This window comes from Bidens hawaiensis, unplaced genomic scaffold, assembly GCF_021521415.1.
Source record: "Bidens hawaiensis isolate Kalapana, Puna unplaced genomic scaffold, B.hawaiensis_p1.1 tig00004525_1, whole genome shotgun sequence".
Lineage (NCBI taxonomy): Eukaryota > Viridiplantae > Streptophyta > Magnoliopsida > Asterales > Asteraceae > Bidens > Bidens hawaiensis.
Window position 1 is genome coordinate 1,348,631 of NW_027491273.1, and position 25,067 is coordinate 1,373,697.

The 25,067-nt window shown below is 35.5% G+C and overlaps 2 protein-coding genes across 2 annotated transcripts; one reads left to right on the forward strand and one right to left on the reverse strand.

The window, feature by feature from the left end:
* Positions 1 to 215: 215 nt before the first annotated feature.
* LOC143626815 (cation/calcium exchanger 1-like) lies at positions 216 to 2,141 on the reverse strand. Its single transcript, XM_077096776.1, has one exon. The coding sequence runs from the start codon at positions 1,905 to 1,907 to the stop codon at positions 267 to 269; it is 1,641 nt and encodes a 546-aa protein (XP_076952891.1). The 5' UTR covers positions 1,908 to 2,141; the 3' UTR covers positions 216 to 266.
* Positions 2,142 to 19,180: 17,039 nt separating this feature from the next.
* Positions 19,181 to 24,460, forward strand: LOC143626816 (putative zinc metalloprotease EGY1, chloroplastic). The gene is made up of 10 exons (XM_077096777.1): positions 19,181 to 19,582; positions 21,617 to 22,081; positions 22,170 to 22,310; positions 22,933 to 23,034; positions 23,123 to 23,334; positions 23,436 to 23,486; positions 23,649 to 23,718; positions 23,812 to 23,880; positions 24,032 to 24,082; positions 24,261 to 24,460. The coding sequence occupies exons 1-10, from the start codon at positions 19,181 to 19,183 to the stop codon at positions 24,417 to 24,419; spliced, it is 1,722 nt and encodes a 573-aa protein (XP_076952892.1). The 3' UTR covers positions 24,420 to 24,460.
* Positions 24,461 to 25,067: the final 607 nt, after the last annotated feature.

The window sequence follows — 25,067 nt, forward strand, 5'->3', positions numbered from 1 at the left end:
ATTCACTCATATTTATATATAATATTATTAAAAATATTAAATTATCTAAAAAAATTAAGCTGCTACACGGGTTTAAGAATTTGAAAGATTCTGGATGTTTTACGGTTATTATCAAGTTAGAGGATGTCATGTCGTATAGTTCGGGTGCTACTGAACTTTAAAGACATTGAATTGTTGAAGGATGTGTTACAGAAGGCGACTATATTACAATTAAATTTTTTAAAAACATCAAGACTAGCTACTAATTACGTACAAATACAAATAATTTAACATAGCAATCCAATAGCTCTAGCAAGTTTTATAAATAAGAAGCACAAATAAATCACCAAAAGTCCACCTCCAAGTGTGTGATCGAGTCGCATCTCTCTTTTCGTCAAAATCACAAGGGCCCAGAGCAATCCAACCATCAAAAACCCTATGGTTTCACACAAATCTGGGTCTTCTGGTATAACATACGTAGCAGGATATTTTGACCACGACACGAACACGAACGAAAACCCTAAACCAATAAGGACATTAAACAAAGGCCCAGCGTAACACCCCGACATTGCGATTTGAGCTCCGTCGGCCCCACCATATATAGCCAAAGCCACATTGGCTACAAGGTCACCAATTGAGTTCCCCCAAGCTAGAATAGTGAGCCCTATGATTGCAGGGTTCATTCCTATAATGTTTCCTAGTGACTCTAACAAAGACACCAACTCATTACAAGCAACATATGTCCAAACAACACTCATTAGAAACCCACATGCATACCAAAAAACCAAAAACTTTTGTGGTGGCCTGGTACTATTTGTGAAAGCATATGTACAAGTCCCTAAAGCAAACCCAATTGCACCCACCACAAAGTATGTCACTAAGGTAGCCTCCAATCCAAGATTACTCCCTTGTGTGTTCCAAACTATAGCCACCATAATTGGTGCCAAGACCATTGAAATTACCAAATAGGGTTTTGACCATCTTTCCTTTGTTATTACCGGTATTGTCAGCCTTCTAGGTAAGTAAACCGGTAAATTCATAACATAACAAACAAAGTTCATGACTTGTCTTTTTTTGTCATACGGTACAACTTGTACATGCTTTTCTGAAGAATGTACAATAGTACCAGTACTGTTGTCGTGTTCATCCTCAGCTGAATACAGCAATGGTACTGTTATAACATGATCATCACCAGATAAACCAAGCATTGCCTTGTGTTTCTTCATGGTGATGAAATGCATGTAACAGGCTAACAGAATATAAACCACGTACGTCGAAACAAAAGCAATCGACGCTAACAAACCAATCTCCCCAATTATCACGATCACGAGCACATTCGTTAGCGTTACGAGAAGAAACACAACGTCGCGAATAAAATTTGGTTTATCGATAACGACAATTTGGCGTCGATAAGCGATTAATAAGCTCAAAACACCAACGACGACGGTGGAGATAAAAATCGAACCGCCTAAAACACTATTCAATCCGATATCACCTCCATCGTCAGTGCTAGTGAACGCGATCACGCTCGAGAAAAAATCCGTGGAACCGTTTCCTAGCGGAAGCAGCGTTGTCCCGGCTATCGCTGGCGACAAGTTAAGCGATTTCGACAAGTGTTCGACAGCCGGACAGAAGTATTCGGACGCCGTGTTACTTAACACGTAGAAAAGTATAACGAGCCATACTAGCAGTAGAATGAAACCCAATTGAGGAAATGATGAGAAGTTGCAATAATATAGTTGGAGGTAATTTATGTATCCTTTTGGATCACAACCGGGGTTCGATTTGACGTAGGTGCACCTCGAGGTTTGGTCGTGGATGGCGGTGCAGGTGGCGGTGTCAGCATTGGCGGTTGCGGTGGAGATTATAATTAGGAAGAGACTGAGTGAGATTTTCGGTTTGAAAACGGATGATGATAATATCATCATTTAAAAGACTAGCGACGTAGCTTGTTGTCCATTTGCTGTAAAGCAGCTTTTAATTTTTGTTGACAATAGAAGAGTTGGAGAGAGTTGGTTATATGAAGTTGATGAATGATGATTTTGGTGATTAAATTGACGTAGAGAACTTGAATTATTGGGTAGGATTTATGATATTATGGTCCAAGGAGATAGGTACATACTCGTGTGGTTGATGATCTGTCCAAGTGCAGGTTTTTGAGTTATGTACCCTTTAATATTTAGGAAATTGCAATCTAATATCTTTTTATATTAATATTTTTTTTAACTGTGAGACCATTGACGATAAGACACTTTTATAAGATGTGTTTAGGTGTTTGTCCATCTCATTTGTGTGTTGCGTCTTTAGAACTCTGTTTTCAAGTTAGTTTTTCCCGGTGGCGAAGCTTGGACTTAGACACCGGGGAAGCCGGTCTCAAAATGTATTCAAAATTTCACAAACGAACCGTGCTCAAATTTTCGGCCATGAACGGCTAAATTTAAACTATGAATAAAAAATTTCGGCTGAAAACGGCTAAATTTACACTACGAATAAAAAATTTCGGCTAAAAACAGCTAAATTTACACTACGAATAAAAATTTTCGGCCAAAAATGGCTAAATTTAACACTACGTATAAAACATTTCGGCCAAAAAAGACTAAAATTTACACTACGTATAAAAAATTTCGGCCGAAAACGGCTAAATTTACGCTACGTATAAAAATTTTCGGACGAAACCGGGTAAATTTACACTATTGCGTAAAAAAACAGGGGGGGCCGGGGCCACCCGGGCCCTAAGTATCCTCCGCCATTGGTTCTTCCACAAGAACTAGAAAAAACAATGATTTTTGCAGGTGGTGATAATTCACAATGTAAAATGTGGTGATGATATGACAATGTTTTTGGGTGATTTGAGGATTTCTAGGGCTGTCAGTTCGTGTCTTAACGTGTGTAACAGGTTATAGACAACGCAATTAACGCAAGTATCAAACATGAAAATGACTCTTTTAACAATTGACTTTAGTGGTTTGAGCATGACAGTTATGCGTTTTATGTACCAATAAATAGAAATAATGTACTCGAGCGTCTCAATTTCAATTATTTTTAAAAATGTATAAAATTGCATAAGCGCACTTTTTTTGCTAAACAGTTCTTATCATGTCTAAACAGGTGCCCATTATGACGACCATTATTTTTATGATATGGCAGCTGACTATATGTATTTTTGGTGTTTTTGTGCCTCCTTATCGGGATGCTCCGAGAACTTGTTAATGTAAGTGAACTAAAGATGAGGTAAACTTATATTTATGGGACCCACCAAACTTCTATTCACGTGTAACTTAAAAACATAAATCGCTGACGTTGTAAAGTCGAATTTGATTTATGTTTGAAGGTTGGTAATATAAGTAAATGTTACATAACAAAGTTTGATATTTAAACATGACTTAAGGTGGATGGAGTTGGTGTCATTAGCCTCTCTCGTCCTGAAACCCGGGAGTGGTGTTCCCGCTTGACAAAGATTGTTATTTTCTTCATGTTTACTTCATTCTCGCAACTTGCGTTACATCATCTTCCACCTAAGTTTTATTAGATCTCATCATCTCAACTAGGCGTGTCATGGCCCTTTTCTTCTTTCTTTTGCTGCTGATCTCACATCGAGAGCAACCCTTTCGTGTTCAGGAGGGAGAGGTAATCCTAATTTCAGAGAAAAGGAAACGTGTGACGCGTGTTATTGAGCTCATTCTACCCTTGAAAAAGGACAAGTTCATGTTGAGGTTAAGTCAAAACTAGTGGCTTAGAGTTGATATGAAATGATATTTGTTTATTGTATTTAATATGCATTTAATATTATTATTTAAAACTATGTTAAAGCATATATTATTACAACTCTATTTTATGAAATATCATATTTGTGATTAGATAATATTTATTTACAATTTAAATTACGAAAATGAACATATGATTTGAGAGGTACGTGAGGTGATGCGACTGATGATTCGATGATGTCCCTAGAATTCTCCTTGTTAATTTTATTAAAATAAATTGAGTTAGTAATATACTAATATGCACTATAGTAACTGAAAGCCAACAAGTTGCTATTTCACACCATCCATTTCATGTTTGACAATTATTTTAAACATATTGACTTATAAGGTTAGATTTAATAACTTTTATATTGTCATTCACATCTCTTCCTTTCCCTTCCAATGCAAACCAAATTAATTATGTAATTTTATGTGACTTTTATGCAATTAGTCTTTTAGTTTTAGTATAATGACATGAGGTTGTGGGTTAATGTTTAGAATTTTAAGGTTTTAAGTTCAAAACTTGATTTAATGCAATTTTCTTACAGTGGTGGGTTTCCTCCTTATTGATGTTCATGGATGAATCACTTGATTTAATGGGATTTTCCTATAGTGATGGGTTTCCTCCTTATTGATGTTCATGGATGAGTCATGTATGCAGTGTCAAAATCGACATGGACGGTTGGCATCTCGTCTCATGAAGGCTAACTCGAGTATTAGGGGTAGGAGCGTGCAAACAGGTTAGACCTGTGAGACCAGGATCCGACCAGACTAGCTTAGTGGTATTCTCAAGACTATGGGACCCGAACGTATTGTAAATAACCGAGTCTGATCAAATCGGGTGTTGCAAGTCTTATCCAGTTTATGTAAAGAGAAAATGATATCCGGGCCGTATCTAGCATGCCTTACCTGCTTTATGCTCACCCTTAATTAGAGGTAGTTTCAAGCACTGTTAAAAGAAAAATACAAGTTATATATATATATATATATATATATATATATATATATATATATATATATATATAATAAAGAGTAATAAAAAGGTAACAACATTTATTTTAGAGGAAAATTGGATTTAATAATCTCAATCATTGACTATTAGCAAGTAATAGTCTCAATTCTCAAACATTCAAAAGTTTGCTAACGGTCCCACAGTTTAACATATTTTTCCCAACGGTCCCTAACTAGCGGATTCCTAACACCGTTAGTTGCCAGAAGAAAATGTTTTTTGACGAAAAACTCAACATTCACAGGAAAACTCAACCTAAACGCCACCACCGTTAACAACCACCACATGAACACCACCACCGCTGTCTCCGCTGGCAACCACTACCTGAACACCACCACCGATTTATTCACCACCAACCAGCCATCATTACTTGAACACCATCGCCGACCACCACCAACCAACAATCACCACTTGAACATCCACCACTGACCACCCCCAGAACATCGCCATCAACTGACTCACCACCAACCAACCATCACCACCTCACCACCTGAGTACACCAACTGAATTCGATAATGGTTATCGTGTTTCAACAACCTCAATAATTGGGCTTTTAATATAAAATGGTTCATAAAAGTCTGATATAATGTTATAAAGAGGTTTGGGACGAAATGCAAGTTTTTCGGCGGAAACCGTTTTTCTGATGAGTAACGATGTTAGAATTATGTTATTCATGGTTCGTTGGTGAAAAACATGTTGGTTTTATCATTTCGTTAAATCCAGTATTATTGTAAAAGCCTTTACTTTCTTTATTTTATAGTATACATTTTCCCCGTGGGTGGAAACTTTCTAGTTTTCAAAAGTTTGATTTCTAACTAATAGCGGATTTATGTATACTTTTTTCTTAGATAAGGTGGTTTAGTGTTAAATTATCAAACTAGTGTTTATGACTTTTGATCAGAAGGAATACGAGTCAGTTGATATATAACTTACCTCGAAACAGTGTTTTCATTCAGATGTTTAAACTTCAAATTAATAAAAAAAAAAACAAGTAGTTTGGAGCATTATTTCGTGATAAGTTATATCAATCAAATGGTATCCACATTCTGATCAAAAGCCCCTACACATCACCTTGAAATTCAAAAAAACTTAACAGAGTTAAGATATTATTAACATGGGTTCGATGAAAATAAAAATTGTGAAATGTGGAACCGGTAGCAACAATTTTCTGAAATAAAATTATTATCGGTGAACCTCAAAATAGTGAAATTAATAAAATCCATTAATTTTTCCATTTTAAAATGCAGAGAAAATATATTTTATGAAATGCAATATTTGTGACAACATGATTTTGCATTTATAATATTAAAATACGAAATGAACAAATGATTTGAGATGTAAGTGACATGATCCGACTAGATGATTCGAGTCACATGTGTGAATAAACATGTTAAGTCTTTTTATAAATTAAAATTTTTATAATATATCAGGGATAATGTTATAAAATAATGACACAATTTTTATATTTTTTGCTAATTTTATATAAAATAATTTGACATGGTAATTATATTTTGAAAAGTTTGATAATTTATAACTAATAGCAGGCTTTATGTTTATTTTTTTCTCTCATAAGATGGTTTAGCATTGATTTATCAAATTACTGTTTGATGTACGAGCTTCCTTTTGGTGCGTGCCAGCCTAAAACCTCACAGTCCTGTATCAAGGAGTGGCGATGATTGGGTAAGTCAGTGATCTGTCAATAATTCAAATTGTCGTTTGAAAAACTAAAAAAAAGGGAAAATAGCATATTCATAAAAATAAAGCAGTGTCAATTTTTTTAAGCGTCATACGTTTACTAGTTATCCGTTGGTACTTGGTAGATAGGCCATACATATTAGTGCGTTGATGTGAAATGAATTGCTTTTGATTGTCCTAGTATAGGTTAAGTCGAATGATTGTTAAATTTTTATGGTACACTAATGTTTTTGTAATATCCCTAAAATTCATATTTTTTTTATAATATTATGAAAATTGTATGTGACCGGATGCATGTGTTTCATCCCAGTTTATATGGCATATCTTTCACTTGATTTACACAACTCTCACTTATGGACTTCGGTACACTATTCTTTTTGTAATATATACTAAAATTCATATTTTTTTATAATATTATGAGCATTGTATGTGACCGGATGTATGTGCTTCATCCTAATTTACAAGGTATAACTTTATTTGATTAGACAACAATCATTTACTACATGCTAGAATGGGTCAGCATATACTACTTATACACTAGTTTATAGATTTTAAAGAACATGCTAGATTGATATCGATTTGAAGTAGTATTCTTTATCATGTTAAATTCTCGTGTCCTTTACTATCATTAGAACACATTGACGTGTTCTCTAGAACACCATGCGGGTATGTTCTCATTTGCCCGACGGCTTTTCAGACACAAAAGAAGTCCACACTGTCTTATGTCGAAGCCACTTAATAATCAATTACATTTATAATTACCTTAGAGATTTAGATAAACATTATACATGTATGTAACATTTAAAAAAAATATTTAATAAGCATGCATTCAAGTCAAAAGATGTTATAGACAATTGTAATAGAAGCCACCTCAAAGTCTTTCTCTAATTCTCTTTATAATAATTATTATCATGAAAATTAGGTTTTATTGGTCCCAACTATCTCATTTTTGTCGACGCTGGTCCCGACTTTCATTTTGGCTGGCAACGGTCCCAACTTTAACTTTCGTTTCTTCCACCAGTCCGCGACTGACAGAGTACTAACTTCGTTAAGTATTTACTGATGTGTCCATCTGAGTTGTCAAAAAAACATTACATGACAGCCAATGTGGGTATGATATTATACTTAACATATAATTGCATTCATAATTCATCGCTAATTCTTCAACAGCACACCCAAATCAAAATCTCCAATTTATCTCAAGAACCCTAATTGAATCATCTAATCAATTACAATCTCAAGCCCTAATCACACTCTGCTCGCAATGAGTTCATCATCCTAAATCAATACACACATTCCGATCAACAAATCCACACATTCCGATCAGCAAAAGCATACATAATAAACCTAAATCAAAACCAATACACAACCGAATTCAATCTCCGTCAACAAACTACATTCGGACTCGGACAATACCGCCATAACGCCAGCCTCCAATCCGAATTATCAACCGAAACATAATGAAACTCATCCGTAGTACATATCAGAGGCTTATTCACAACCTTCTCACCGTTAATCGTAACCTCGTTCGTTTCGTCGGAAGAGAAAGCCCTAACAGATGATGTCGTCTGGACCGGAGGACGGCGGCACCAGAGTTGAACGCTGATGCGGCGGAGGAAGTTGAACGATGACGGTGATGATAGTCAAACATAGTAATTGATTAGATGATTTAATTAGGGTTTTTGAGATAAATTAGGGATTTTGATTTGGGCATGCTGTTGGAGAATTAGGGATAAATTATAAATGTAATATGTTAAGTATAATACCATATCCACGTTGGCTGCCATGTAATGTTTTTTTGATAACTCAGATTGACACATCAACAAATACTTAACAGAGTTAGTACTCCGTCAGTCACGGACTAGTAGAAGAAACGAATGTTAAAGTTGGGACCGTTGCCAGCCAAAATAAAACTTGGGACCAGCGTCGACAAAAATGAAATAGTTTGGACCAATAAAGACCAATTTTCATTATTATCAAGGAGGATTGTAAACTTGTCAAAGAATAGAAAAACATAAAAATGATTCGACCAGATCCTCTTCATGTTGTTGCATTCAACACATCACGAGAGAATAGAAACCAAAACGCATACATGCATTATGTTTATTACATAGATAAGAATCCTATTTTGCAAAAGTTGGCCATTATGTTTATGATGTTACTATTTCTCACTCGATAAATATCGACTTAGCCACGAGAAAATGCTAACAACTGCACCAAGGTATCGAAATAATGAGCCGTCAAAGCAAACTAAAAACTTTATCCAACATAAGGCTAAGGGTAATGGGGCTTGGTTGAGCCCCAAGTGAACCAACATCTTCATGACACGTGGCGCTGACTAGGCATGCCAACCAAACCCTCAGACCAAGCCTCAAAGGGGTGTAATGGTCCAGGTGAGTCGGGGCTTGATTGAGTTTTTTTTTTAATACTATATCCTAAATAAATATTAATAATACTAAATTAAAACATTTCATTAAAACATAAATAAAAAGGAAAATAAAAACATAAATTTAAAATGCAACAACCTCTTAAAAAATACATAAAAATAGCGTTTTTAATTTTTTTTCGTCAATTCCTTCCGAATACGATCTTTTTCTTCCTCCATTATCGCTTAGTCGGGTGGCGGTAGGTGGCTAAAGTCCTTGGCCTGAAATTCCAAACTCCTCATCCGATTTCTATTATGTTTAGCTTGACCAATCGACTCGAGACCAATTGACATTCTAGCAATCTCTTTTTCGAAGTCGTGATCGGCGGTTCTTTTCCCACGTTCCCTACCCGGGGGGCGGCTAGAGCCTTGTTCTTTCAAATCGCACTCTGACAAGTTTAGGTCGAAGTTAATTTGAGTCTCCGAGCCACTAGAAGAGACGTAGGAGCTGGACTCGCTAGTTTTCGTACGTTTAGCCGATTCTTTTCCGACATCCGCATCCAAAGTAACTAACATAATCCATTTCGAGCACATCTTGAGCATGTCCCACAAGTAGCGCTCGTCAAACGTCTTCACCATCCCGTACTTCCTTAACATCTTTGCTTTCCACTCGTCGCAAGTGAATTGAAAAACTTGAAGATCATCGGACCCGCTCTGTCGCATTCGGTTTGCATTTCGGTTATGTAGGTTGGTAAATAATCCTACAAACTTACGAATATCGGACCACTGACCCGATATCATATTATCGGTTCGGTCCCTACTCCCCACTTGCTCATAAACAATTCCCGAACTTTGCACCAAAATACTCGACGTTTATGAAAGTCGGCTATAAAAAAAATAACAAAACTTTAGTAAATTGCAAACAAAAACTAAAAATTTTAATTAAAAAAAAATGCACCAAAAAATAATTACCCTCGTTTCGATCTTGAGATATCTCAATCCAAGCTCTAGCCAACGCTAATTTTTCATCCTTTTTCCAAGGAGTAGACTTTCGCTTCGTCACAGCCGGTGTCGATGAACCGCCCGCTTCTCCGGTTTTATTCGTTTTCTTACCTTTGTGAGAGCGTTTTGTGGGTTTATCCGGTCCCGGTTGTGTCTCCGGAACGGAAAACTCGGGTTGTTTATCCGAGTTGAAAAAAGTCGCGTTTTGAGATGCCATTAGATCTTGAAAGGCCTCGTCAGACATGTAGTCCAACCCCTGCATCTGAAATTGAGCGTTGTAGTTGAAATTTCCCGAACCCGACATGATTTTTTAACAAACTTTGGAAAATCAAATGAGAGGTATTAGTAGAAATATTGAGAGAACGAGAATGAGATGGGTGATTTTAAAAAAAAAAATGAATTGTGATATTTATAATAAGTTTGAAATTTTTTTTTTTATTTTAATAGCCCAACGGTCACCCCACGCGGACTGCCCCGCGCCGGCCAACCGCGCCCCCATCCGCGCCAAGATGGTAGCGGTGTTCGCGAGCCAGGTGGCCTCCGCGTCCCACTACCCTTAGCCTAACCAAAAGTTTTTTTTAATGTTTCACTGAAGTCATTATTTTTTTCTTCTGTAAAGTCACTCAACAATTTATTAGGTATAATATTTGTACAAATGTGTAATTGTTTTAAATTAAGTGGCTCGAAATAAAATATACATGAATCATAGTTATTATTTAATGATTGTTTTCTTTTTTCAAATTAAGTAGAGGTATGAGGTAAGACCGTAAAAGTAAAAAACTCACTTAATAGTAACCGAGTTGCATAACTATTTATCTAAAGTTAAGTCAAAAATAATAATCACAAAGTAGTAAGTTAGTAACCAAGAATATCAACATATATATCTTTTGTGCGTCACTTAAACAAGAAAACCTAATGAAAGTTGATTAAATTTAAAGAGACACGAAATTTGAGCAACTTTAGCCGGATGGTAAAGAAATCTGATTACTACTATAGTGAGACGATTACGAAATTTGGTTGCTGTCAGGTGACGTTTCGCTATTATGATTATAGCTTAAGTTACATTTGAGGATACTAATTAACATGAAATTTAACCGTATTTGGTTTTTGCTTTGCTTTGAGCCTTTGAGAACTTATCTATTTCGACTCCTTGGCCTTGGTGCAATTGTTGGTGTCACTTTGGGCCAACTTTGAGGCAACATTATCTACATCTTCATACTAACTTTGAGACAGCATGTTTATTTCTTCGAGATGAGGGGGAAAATGTTTATTTTCTTTAACGGCCAACAAATAGAGAATTGTTTAAATACATCGTACACGGTGATTTAATGGCGAAAGGACATCGCCAGCTGGCCCAACTCAGCAGAACGGAGCTCTTAAGTTTCTTCAAGTTATCTCTATTTCCGTGGAAAATCCACCTGTCCGAAGGCCCACTGGTGGTAAAACCCCAAGGCCCTCAGGATTGAACTGAAGATGATTATAGTCTTCCTTTATTTAGCCACTCATGTCCCTCCCAAAGTGTAGTAAATGGTTCCATATTTACTATAATTTGTTATAGTTTCTTAAATTTTATTAAGTAACTTTTTGAAAAAGAAAATTAGCAGAAGAAATATATGTTCTTTAAAGGTAGTATGTAATATAATTGTTTTTATTTATTCTGACAGAAATATTTGAATAAACCGCCATTTCTTTACATAATTTGATAACTGTATTAGAAAACTAAACCAAACAAAATGAAACGGGTAAACAACCAATAACTTAATCACCCCACACCATTTGGTGTGGTGGTAAAGATGGGTTAGTTTTAAAATGATAGTTTGGTTAGGGGTTCAATCCCCACTAGTGATGATTTGTAAATATATATTTGGCTATTTAAAAAAAAACAATAATTTAATTAGTGGTGGATCTATAATAAAAGTTGAGGGTAGTGTGATATTTTACTCAGGGGTGATTGGTATGTAAAATGAAAAAGGAAAAAAAATTTCAGCTAGATTCATAATTCGCTAATGAAGTTAAGAGTAGTATTGGCTACTCCTCGCTAGGGATGAGCTTGGTACCGACCGATACCGGTATCGAAAATCCCGATCCTGAAAATCGCAAATTTTTGGTACCGGTACCGGTACCAAAATGTTTGGTTCGGTACCGGTACCGTACCGGTCCCGAAAACTCAAAACCTTGGTACCGATTCGGTACCGACGATACCAAATCGGTACCGGTACCAAACACCATACCGATTTTTGCTCATCCCTACTCCTCACCCATAGCTAGATCTGCCTCTGAACTTAATACATAATTAAGTAGTAGAAATTCTGGCAAACCTTTAAAGTTTAAACTTTAAACTACAAATTACTTGATAACTAATGAGATTTTTAATGAGTATGACTGATTATTTAATATTTCAGTAGATGCATCATGCTTGATATCATATTCTTAATTTTATATGTTTTTTGTATAACTTTTTCGTTATTTTTAATCATTTTATTCGATTAGTGATCGAAGGATAAAAAAATATTTTGCTCCTAAATCCTAACTAATCTCAAAATCTTTTAAGTTACAAAATTCGCATCCAAAAAAACAAGAAAAAATCACATCCACTTTAAAAACAAAGAGTGATCAGTCTCTATTTTAGATCTATAGTACAAGTGAACAACGATGAGAACGGGACAAGTTGATACTCTCATTTCTATATTTGATTGTAAACTGTGTATCATCTCCATTCTAATCCATGTCAAGTATATTCATTAGTTTGTTAAAAATGAACTAATGAATTCTAAATATATTTCTTACTATTCTAAATTTTATATCATTTTATTACCCAATAAAATTAAATTTCTTGTAAATTAATAGATTCTTCTATTACCGAAAGGCAAAAGAAAACAAGAAAAGGTATTTACGGGCATGTTTCGAGTAACAAGGCCTGGTATCGCCTAATACAATACCCATACCCTCAAACTTTTAAAAATTAATCTCATACTTGAATACACGTTGTTTCGAGTGTGGGTTTGCATGTTGGGTTTAGATTCGTTTGTCTTAAATAGTGAACATAGTCTTAGACTATGCGTTGTGGCAAGCGAGCGACCAGCTTCAGCGAGTGGCACGAGCCACGTCGGCCACGAACACCACAACACCCTTGTTTCACCACTCGCCGCGAGCTGGCGTTGAGACTCTAGGCGAATTGATGGGTTGGCTCGCGAATGGATGAATTCAGCGGGCGCGAACAACAACGAGGTGAATTCACCGGTGGCGCGACCGACAAGGGTTGAAGAGTTGGGTTCAATCAGCGCCACGTGACACAATATGATTGGATGAATTCACGCGCCGGCTTCTACGACAATACATGGTCTTATTTATATAGTGTAGGGGGTATTTATGTAGAAAACCGAACCTTGATAACGTTTATCTCACACCGTCACACGTGATTGGCGTTTCACCGTTAAATAGCTTGACGACAATATTTCACCGTTAGGCGAATCTTTGTAAGGGTGTTGATTACAAGAAATCTTTATTTTTATTTATTTTTCTCTTAATAAATTTAAATATAATATTTTATTCAACTTCTTTGACATTTTGATATAAAATAAAATATTATCACAAATAAAGAATTAATTTAACACAGTTTTTAGTTTGGTTGTGGAATATATTTTTAATTATATTATTTAAAAGTATATTTTTTTTCATACCAAATATTATTAGAAAAGAAATTATAACATAAACCAGGCGATGAGTTTTCGTAATTATTACATATTGAAAATGTTTAGCTAATAAATAAATTATACAGGTCGCATAGCGAGCAAGATACTCATGACGCGACCCTAAGCGGGAACACTATGCCATTGCCAGCAGCCCCACTACCAGGGCCGTATCTGAGAATACAAAAAAAAAGTAGGTCTGGGACCCAACAAACAAAAAACACTAAAATACAAACTCAAAAACTCTAACATAATTTAGACAAATGTTAAAACGAGAAAACAAAAGGTTTTTTTAGCAAAATGATCTAGCTAAAAAAACTTAAACATATAATAATTGTAAAACATAAACATATAATATGTTTAAGTTTGGTCGGCAAAGAGAAATTGCAGAATTTAGCAAGGTCGTGTTGGAGACTGAGTCGGAGTGTCGGGCCTCGGCGATGATGAAGAGCAGAGCCGCAGAAGTTCAACGATGAAGGGAAGAAATCTGGCGAAGGGAAGAAAGTCGGCATCCGACAATTGGGAGTTAGGTTTGAGCAGTTCAATGCCGGTGCTCACGAGTCACGTCTGATTGAATTCACATATTATCACTATTATTTATTTTCTTTTTAGCCTGTTAATGTTATGAGCCTTACATATAAAATTTTATTTTAAAAAATCTTTAGGCCTTGAAGGGAAGTGGGCCTAGACTTGAGCCCTCCCAGCCCACGCCCATAGCCGGGCCTGCCCACCACTAATATCCCAAGCGGGAGGGCGACCCTGTGACTCAAGCTTTCACTTCACGTCATAGTTGATCATTAACCTTATTTGGAGATTTTTGACCAAAAAACCCTACTAAGTATAAAAATTTAATAGACTTTATTCTATGATAAGAGATACTTAACTAACATGATATCCTAATAGGTGTTAAGTTGTATATTGATTAGGTTTCCTTCTCATGTATATTGTTTGATGTTTTTCACACTTAATGAGTTAGACAATCTCTCTTTTTATACATCCTTATCGTGCTTTGTTTTTAGGCTAATTTCACAACCCATTATTCGTACGAAACTTAAGCAATTCATCTCGTTATAAAGTCATAAATATTGAAGTTCTCACAAATCAAGTAGAAGATGATGCACACTTTTCTGGTTCATGTGGCCATGTGGGGGTGGGGGTCCAAAAAGGGCAGAAATTGTGGGCTGCTTTCCTCTTGGGTACTGATGAGCTGAGCCCAGTGATAAGGACCCATATTTTTAATCATTCTTGATCAAAGTAGAGGCGTAAAAAAAACCGGTTTGAGACCGGTTCTATTCTATACAAACCGAACCGAACCAGTTTGACAATAAAACTGGTTTCACCCAAACCGACCCAGATCGCCAGTTTTGGGACCGGTTTCCTTTCGGATCTACGGTACCAGTTCGGTTAAAACCAGTTTTAAACCGAACTAAGTTGGACCAGGTCGACCTTTGTTAATCCTAAACCGGTTTCTAAACCGAACCGGTTTTAATCAGGCTTTGACCAAAACGGTTCGGTTTGGGAAAAAAACGGATTTTGTACACCTCTCGATCAAAGTATAAAAATCATACGAATGTTGCCGGTGCTCCTAAAGTAGAAAAATATGAAGTACAATTTATTTATTACTAAACAAGGCTAGAAACTTGTGTAATGTACAAGTTGAATAAAAATTATAAATTTAAATATTAAGTAGTTACTAACAAAATTAGAAATTAAATATGAAAATCAGAAAACAAACTTATTTTTTAGGTGAAGAAAGATAAGCAAGAAAAGTAAATGATAGTTAATACAGATTATTATCAAAGAAAATCGAGAAACAAACACAAGCGTTTAAGCAAGTGAAGAAAGCAATGTTTTAAAAACCGGTTTTTTAGTCGTACCGGATTGGACTAAAAAATGGTACAACCGGTTGAACCGGGTTATACCGGGAGGTTCAACCGGTTGAATAGTTTACCTTATAATTTTCTATAAATACAACTTTAACTCCGAAAATAACCCAAAAGTAAATGTTTCATAACAAAAAATAATCAAAAAGTTAATCTATATTAAAAAAACAATACAAAAGCACTCAATTTTAAAAAAACAGTCCTAAAGTTTACACGTTTGAATATAAATTGTTGAGTTAAAAGTAATTTTGATAAAATACGAGTCACAAATATCAAAAATTTTTTGGACATAAAACCGGTTTGCAGGTAAAAACCGGTATTTTAGAAAAAACCGCCGGTACGATGTTCTAGCAAACCGGCCAAAATACCGGGCTCAAAATACCAGCCTTCTATACAAAATCCGGTTTAACCGGTTCAACCGACCGGTTTGAACCGGTTTTTAAAACACTGGAAGAAAGAGAAGCGAAAAAAGTAAATGCGAGCTCATTGAATTATGAGAAGTGACACTCTCGTTTACTTATTTATTATATATAGAAAAATTAACTAACTAATAACAACTTAGTATTATTGTTAAAAAAGAAGCAAATAATGGAGATGATCAAGTCAAGGTAAGAGTAAAATTGTCTTGTGAAGAGATAGTAGCCATGATAGTTCCAAATGAACCTTAGCTACAGAAACTGAGAAACACAAATAGATCTCAATATAGGATCAAAACAAAACCGGCATTAATGATGCTTCCGCGCATTCTCTCATAAATGAAAAGTCAGTAGGTCATACAACCGGTGTTGTAAAATATGTTGATATACGTGTCTTTTGCGTATACAAGGGGTGGCAAACGAAATTAGTTGATATAATGCAAAATTGTTGACATACGGATTTTCACGGTGACCTAAAATTGTTTACAAATAGATTTATTCTCTAGTGATGAATATACTGACTTTTTGACATCTTGTTGGTATGGTAATAAAAAAAGAGAATTGATCGTTGGTATTAAAATTTATATGAAGCTACATCAAGTTTAAATTGCAAAATTAATGTAAAACTAGATGAGCAAACACATGGCGTTGCGACAGTAAAGTCAGTATCGGTTAAATTCGTTACGACACCGGCACTAAATAATAATAATATTAACACTAAAATATGTAAACGCACAAAACAGTATCGGTACATGCACAACTTATATCACAATTATACGAATTTGGGCAGTATTGGTTAGGTTCTATCGATAGTGACACTAAACCCAAAAACTAAATTATTAAACGCCAAGAATAGTGGCAACACTTGTATAGCTTATGATAGGAGAAAAATAACATATTGAAACCAACCTTTATTAAGTTAGTAAACCCGTATGCAAATTCGGTTGGCGAGCCGATGCAAATTTGGTCGGTATATGTTATGTTCGTTATGGTACCGGGCCCAAATTAACACAAATAAAAAAACTAATAGTGACACATAAATAGCTTATGATAAGAAACATTAACATATTTAAAACGATGTTTATTTGCCTCAAGCGTTGGTAAAACTCTGAGTTTGTAATGACGATATGATACCGGAACTAAACTCAAAAAATATATTTTAAATTATCATATTAAAGGTAAAAGAAAAAAACAATAAAATGCACTGATGTAAACAAATAAACAATAAAATGTCATGCATCAAGTCACCTAAAAAGTTCATAAAAAAAACCCCTTATGACATAAAAAGGCAAGAAAAGGTTAAAGTCCTCGAACCTAAGCAAATAAATAGACAGCTAGGAACACAAATGATGCAGAGTTGACGATCAGACTAGCATATAACAATTGGTAATGCATGGTAAATATTTACTTAAAAGGTAGGTCTAAAATTGGGGAGCATTTTGTGACACCAAAATCTGATATTTATCTATATATATAATAAGTTACCGATACAACTGTGATTGTTATATTCCCTTTCGGATCCAAAAACGCAAACATTGTTCTATACATTGAATGACATGCTGACCTTAAATATAAGAAATCTTCATAAACCTCTTAACCTAGTTGATTGAAAAATAATTTGATATGAAAGATTTTGCCTTGAGTTACGAAATAAACATCTTAAACATGTTATCATTGTGCATCACTAAACATACACAAAAAAATTGTACCTATATCTCATTAAGCTATGTACATGAAAGATAATATACGAATTTTGGAAATGAACATTTGCTAACGTAGACACAATAATGCGTATAAGCATGCATTAATAATGAACCAATTATGAAAATGCCTAAAGCATTGATATCACCAAAAGAAATGTATTCTGTAAGGTTTACATATAGATCATAAACCGAAACCCGTCCCGACCCAAAGCCCGTGCACATCCGAAACCCATTTCGACCTGAAAACCTGCCCGGACTTGAAACCAGTCCCGAACCGAAACGAAACCCGCCCTAAATCGAAACTTGCCCCGACCTGAAACCCGTTTCGAACAAAGTAACTCTTTTACTAATCGACCTGTTCCGACCTGAACCTGCCCGACCAACTTGTTTGTTATTCTTAAGGGTAAGGGATATGAGAAGGATGATTTCAATTAAATTAATGAGTTTACCAACCAAACACATTATGAATTTTTCAAAAATTCCATTCCATTTCAATTCAGATCCAATCGCATTAGCATAAAAAAAACCATCATGTTCACTCCACCTCATAGGGCTAAACGAGCCGAGCTATTCGCGAGCTATTCGAGATCGGCTTTTAAAAAAGCTCGATCGATCCGAGCTTAAACGAGCCCGAGCCCGAGCTCAAGCCTAAAAACTAAGCTTGTTTAATAAATGAGCCCGAGCCCAAGCTTACTTATTGAGCTCGAGCAGGCTCTCGTGCCTAAATGAGTATGTGAATAATATAATTTTATAATATATATATAATTATTAATTATATATATATATATATATATATATATATATAATTATTAATTAATCTATATAATATTATGAAAAATTACTAAATAATATACATTATGTTATGATACATAAAATTACAATTGAAAAGGGAGTATATAAAAATAAATATAAACATACAGAAAGTAATTAGGAAACAATAAACGAGCCAATTTTGAACCAAATTCAAGCTTCAAAAATTACTTATAACCCGAGCTTAAACTCTGTTTAAGTTAAACGATTGAGCTCGGCCCGATTCAACTTGTCTGCACCCCTAACTCCACCAAAATGGTGATGGCGGGTTATCACATCAATCAGTGTTGAGAGTTGTATATTTATTATATTATTATTATTATTATTATTATTTGTAATTTATAATTTCAAGAATGAAGAAAAATAATCTCCCACGTAAGAGTCTTGGTTCTTCGATGAAGACTCAAGTTTGATTTCGCTTATGTCACTTTGGGTAGATACATTGATAATAAAAGGTTTGGGCTAAGCCTTGTATAAAAATTGTCAATTTGAACTCCAAGTCCAACCAGGTTTTCGTCTCACCATGTGTTACAACAGAGAGAGAGCTCTGCTCTTGTGACGGCACAACGACTGTTAAGTGGGAGCTGGTGGTATGGTTTATGGTTTCCTGGAGGAACGCCCAAACCAAACTCTGAAGCCAACTTAGACCCGGTTAAAACAATATAGCCCCGTAACTGGGGTCCAAAGTTTGAAGAAAACTAAATGAATGAAATATCAAATAATAAACAATTTCTGCCCATCGTTTCAGATAAAACACTCATTTCTTCATTTCATTTCTTCCCCAATCCATTCAAACCTGTTAAGTTAGTTATATTCTGTAACCATATCACATTAACACATCTTCAACTGTATTATCCATATCCATTTGCAATTGCACCACAAACCTATGGCTACACTCACAAGCTGCAGCTTCACCAGCACACCAAACCTAGGGTTCCGTACCTTCCGGTTAAAACCTAACCGAATTGACTTCACGGACCGGTTTAAACTTTACGACAGACGGAATCACGCGAATAATATTAGTATTCTGTTCAGTAACCGTCGAATTGCAGGTTTGAATGATAATAATAATAGTAGTAGTAGTAGTAGTAGTAGAGGTTTATTTGGTGGATTTGAGTGTTGTGCTAGTGGTAGTGATGATAGTAGTAATAGCAGTGGAAGTTGTGGAGAGGAGAAGGATGTGTCTCAGGAGTCGAATTTGGTTACGATTCCGACCGAAGAGAGTGCGGCTGGTGAGGCGGATTCGGAGAAGGCTGTGGTGCCTCCACCTGCTTCTGTTTCCTCTAGGGTTAGTTTTACTTGTTTAGTATATATTGCTTACATATGCCAGTAGTTTGTGTGGCTAAAAACCGAAATGTTAACCGAAAAATTAATTGGAATTAAATGTAATTGAATGAAGCTGATTGGTTATGGTTAAGTGAATAATGTGTATGTGGTAACTGACTTTAACTGAAACCGAATGGTTAACCGAAGAAATTAATGGAAATTATGTGTAACTGAATGAAACTGAGCGGTTATGGTTAAGTGAGTCTGGTTGACTAACTTCAACTGAAACCGAACAGTTAACCGAAGAAATTAATTGAAATTAAATGTAATTGAGTGCAATTGATCGGTTATGGTTAAGTGAATCTGGTTAACTGACTATTTGGTTATGGTTATGGTTATGGTTATGGTTATGGTTACGGTTACGGTTAATGTGTATGTGTTAACTGACTTTAACTTAAACAGTTAAACCGAACTGAATCTTGTATGTTTGTGCTTGTCCAAATTTCGTTCCTATAGTTACATCTTTTATAGCTTCGAGCATTTAAATTCGGGCTGAAACTGTCTATAACCGAGCTTGGAACACCATAACCAAGCTTGGAACTGGGATAATTTTGCTTCGAAACTTCATAATTGAGCTTGGAACACCATAACTGAACCATTTCCAACAAGAACAAAGAAAAAAAATACATTGGACAATTAGCCAAACTTAGCTGAAACCAACGGTTAACCAACATTCGGTTATGGTTATGGTTATGGTTAAGTCCCCATAACTAAACCGACTTTGCACACCCCTAGTTTAACCTGTTTTAATCCAATGATCGACTTTTAAATCACTGTTCGTGCAAAAATATAGAAATAGAACAATCCGTTGTGGATAAAATATGGATATCTGCAACTGCACTTGTCAATTTGCCCACTGTTGTTCACTCATACATGCTATTTAAATTATTTTGCACAAGTATAGAAATATTATGTATTACATATGGATACCACACTAGTGAATTTGTGAGTGTAATGATTCAAAAAGGAAATCACTCCAATTTATCAAGTTCTGTTTTTAGGAAAGTTACAAATGCAGAAGAATGAAGTCTAGGCTTGTAAACGAACCGAAAGAACACTAAAGGGACATGCTCATGCTCGCTCGTTTAACTTTAAGCGAACAAACAATCGAACATGAAGAAGTAAATGAACAGGGTTTTCTTGTTCATGTTCGTTCGCTAAGAAAATGAGCGTGTTCGTATTTGTTTTATGATCGTTTGCCAAGACTATAAATAAACGGTTTACTAATGTTAACGAAAGGGCATGCTTGAACTGACATAGATGAAAACATAACCGAGCGAACATCAATTAAAAGTAAAAACATGAATATTAATCTATCTGGTCTAAAAAACTAATAAAACTAGACTAAATTGTAGTCAGTCTAAAAAATTTAAATGAATATATAAACGAATGAACTTAAACTAACAAACATAAATAAATGTAAATGAGCCAACATAAACAAGCGTAAATGAAGAACGCATGCGAACGTTCACGATCTTTAAATGAACGAACTAGGCATGTGTTTATGTTTTCATTTGCTTAACTAAGAGCATGCTTGCAATTGAGTTTGAAAACTGCTTATTGGCTGCTTTCTCTAAAAGTCATTTTGAAAAGCCTGGATTTGGGGTTTTCGAAAAATGTTTTTTAAATCTATCTTAAAGCTAAAATAAAAAGGAGTTTTGTGATTGCCAAACACCTTTTAACTTATTGACTTTTTGAAAAAGCCAATAAGCTGCTTTAAAACTCAATCTAAACATGCTCTAAATGAGCAAAAAAATTTTCATGTTTGTTTGTTATTTAAATAAACGAACATAAATGAACTTCTCACCGAACGGCTCTCTCAATGTTTGGTGTTTACCGACCTAGAATGAATATGAAACATTACAAGTATTTCTCCCTTGTGATATTTTTTTTTTGAAATGCTAAAAGAACATTATAGTTTGCTGGAAAAAGTGATTTGGAGTTTGAACTATTTTTGGAAATCTAAATACCAAATGCTCCATTTTTTATCATGCAGCCGCCAACGATTTCTCCAATCGGGTCAACATACACCAATTTTCAAGTTGACTCGTTTAAACTCATGGAACTACTTGGACCCGAAAAGGTTGACCCGGCTGATGTAAAGCTCATAAAGGACACACTTTTCGGTTACTCAACTTTTTGGGTAACAAAAGAGGAACCATTTGGAGATTTTGGTGAAGGCATTCTTTTTCTAGGAAACCTTAGAGGAAATCGAGAACTTGTTTTTGCCAAACTCCAGAGTCAGTTGACTGAAATAATGGGCGATAAGTATAACCTATTCATGGTAGAGGAACCCAACTCAGAAGATCCAGACCCACGTGGTGGCCCACGAGTCAGCTTTGGTATGTTGAGGAAAGAGGTTTCAGAACCCGGACCAACAACACTTTGGCAATATGTTATTGCTCTGTTGTTGTTTGTTTTGACTATCGGATCCTCTGTGGAGCTAGGAATTGCATCTCAGGTACTTATATTGTTCCTATTTCTTAACTTATATTATTAATGCATCAAAACTTATATCGTTTAATTAATTAATGGTTTGTGTTGACCAGATTAATCGTCTTCCTCCTGAAATAGTTAAGTATTTCACGGACCCCGATGCTATTGACCCGCCCGATATGCAACTGCTTTATCCGTTTGTTGAATCTGCTTTACCTTTAGCATATGGAGTTTTGGGTGTTCAGTTATTTCACGTAAGATGACCATTTTTAATATTATTCTAAAGACTTAAATGTTCCAACTGATAATATGGTAAAAAAGTTTATTAGCCTTTTCAATCACCATGCTTTTTTTTTTGTTTTTTTTTATAAAGATACCATTATAGTTATCCCAAATAGGCCTGTAAATGACCAGAACGAACATGGACAAAGCGTGTTCGTGCTTGTTCGTTTAACTTTATCCAAACAAACCATCAAGCAAAAACGAGTAAACGAATGCGATTTTCTTGTTTGTGTTAATTTATGTTCGTCCGTTAACAGTATAAATGAACGGTTCACGAACAAACATAACTAATATGAACAGCAATGTGTTGGGTCTATACTGGTGTTGGGCTTATACTATAGTTAGGCCTCCAAAATGGTTGCGCTGGCCTTGATGTGTTTTATGTTCTTTTGTTTAGTTAAATGAACAAAAGTTTATCATGTTCGTTTGTTTATTAAATAAACGAACTTCCCGCTGAACGGTTCACTGGATGTTCGGTTCCTTTACAGGCCTAACTCCAAAACATTTTTTTTTCATTCATTCATACTTTTTAACACGTATAATGATTTAGCATAATTTATATTTTCTTTCCTTTTTTGTTATTTTTGCCTGCAGGAAGTTGGGCATTTTCTTGCTGCATTTCCAAAGAAAGTAAAGTTAAGCATTCCATTTTTTATTCCTAATATAACTCTTGGAAGCTTCGGGGCAATTACTCAGGTTTATTTCTATAAATCTATGAAGCTAAAAATATACTACTCTTTATTACTTTGTGTTCAAAATGATATATGTTTCTTGAATCTTGCAGTTTAAATCGATTCTTCCTGACAGAAAGACGAAAGTAGACATTTCTTTAGCTGGTCCATTTGCGGGGGCCGCGCTATCGCTTTCAATGTTTGCTGTTGGGCTGCTGCTCTCATCAAAACCGGATGCTGCAGCCGACATGGTGCAGGTTCCAAGCATGCTTTTTCAGGGCTCGTTATTTCTTGGGCTCATCAGTAGAGCCACATTGGGATATACGTATGTTATTTTAAAAAAGAACTTGTGTTCATTCATTATAACTGGATTATAATGTTTTTTTATCCTGATTGTTGTTGTAATGTTTATTATTGTTTATGTAGTGCAATGCATGGAGCCACGGTGTCGATCCACCCGCTTGTAATTGCTGGCTGGTGATGTACTGTTCTTTGATGTTATTAATATCTTAGTCTAATTTTGTTTTCAGTAATGCGTGCTTAATTGTTTCAAAATATAAAGCTATATTGATGTTATGTCCAAAAGTTTCTTCTCAGCTTAAAATTTGGTTTTCATAAATTGGGAAATTGACCTTGCAGGTGCGGTTTGACTACTACGGCTTTCAATATGCTTCCAGTTGGATGTCTTGATGGCGGAAGAGTGGTGCAGGTTTTTGTTTAAAACAATAAAACCTAATTGAACTATCATTATATAGATTTTATATACTTTATAATTTTGAAAATAATGTTGTGCATCTAACAGGGTGCTTTTGGAAAGGATGCCCTCGTTGGATTTGGTTTGACCACTTATTCATTACTCGGGTTAGGGGTGGTATGTTGACTTTTTAATTCCTCTAAATGTTATTTTCTTGACTTCATTAAAACCTGGATCTTTTGACAAATCAACATTGTAGAGATGAAAATATGATGATTAAGGCACTGTTAGTGTATTAATATTGTCTGGTATGCTCTCACGAATGCAGCTTGGGGGACCGTTATCGCTTCCTTGGGGATTGTATGTGCTGATATGCCAGGTATGACTGCAATGTCAAAACTACCCTTACAAGGATTATTTTCTGCATACAACTTTTAGTTGCGTATTGACAACTTTACCCTCGTATCTTATAAGCATTTTCCATCTTTTCTTAAAAAGGGTAAAGTTGTCAGATAATTATTGTTTGTGCATGAGTCACTTTTTGTTGTATACTGTAGAGGGCACCGGAAAAACCTTGCCTGAATGACGTGACAGAGGTCGGGACATGGAGGAGAATGGTCATTACAGTGGCCATATTTCTAGTTGTTTTGATACTGCTACCGGTATGGGACGAGCTGGCAGAAGAGTTGGGTATTGGTCTTGTAACCACATTATGAAACAACAAAATAGGATATAAAGCAACATACAAAATGTAGTATTCAAATTTAATCAAAAGCCAGTAAAATGTATTTTTTTGTAATTGTTCTTGTTTGCATTTATGCTAAAGGGTCCCGCGTTCGCTCTCGATATCATCTCTTTCTCAAAAAAGGGTTCTGGTTGCTGTAATGAACCCTGGAGTGCGTCTACTGCGAGTCGAGCACTCGAGCCTGATCCTGGTGAGACCAATTCAGTTGACCTTTCAGCTCGCTTTGCCGACCATCTGGTGAACCAGTTAAAGTGTTTAGCTCTGTCGTCGTGTGAAGGCTAGTCCTAAGAGAGTTTGTTTTGGAAGTTGGTCCTAAGAGAGAACATGCACATCGGTTTTGACACCGGTGGCCCAACCAGATTTGGCAGCCCAAAAAGACGTTTGGTCCTACCTGAGACCAACTTTTACTCGAAAACTAGTATTAACCCGCATTCTGATGGTCTGGACCCCGGCTTTCTTTTGATACCATTTGTACCGTTAAAAAAATAGAATGACCCGATAACCTGTTAATCGACTTAAAACCGTTAAGTTCATTAGGACCCCATGACTTCAAGACGAGTTATGATAGCTGATCCTTGAGTTAGGTTAGAGGTGTTCAAAACAACTGGTCTGGGCCCGC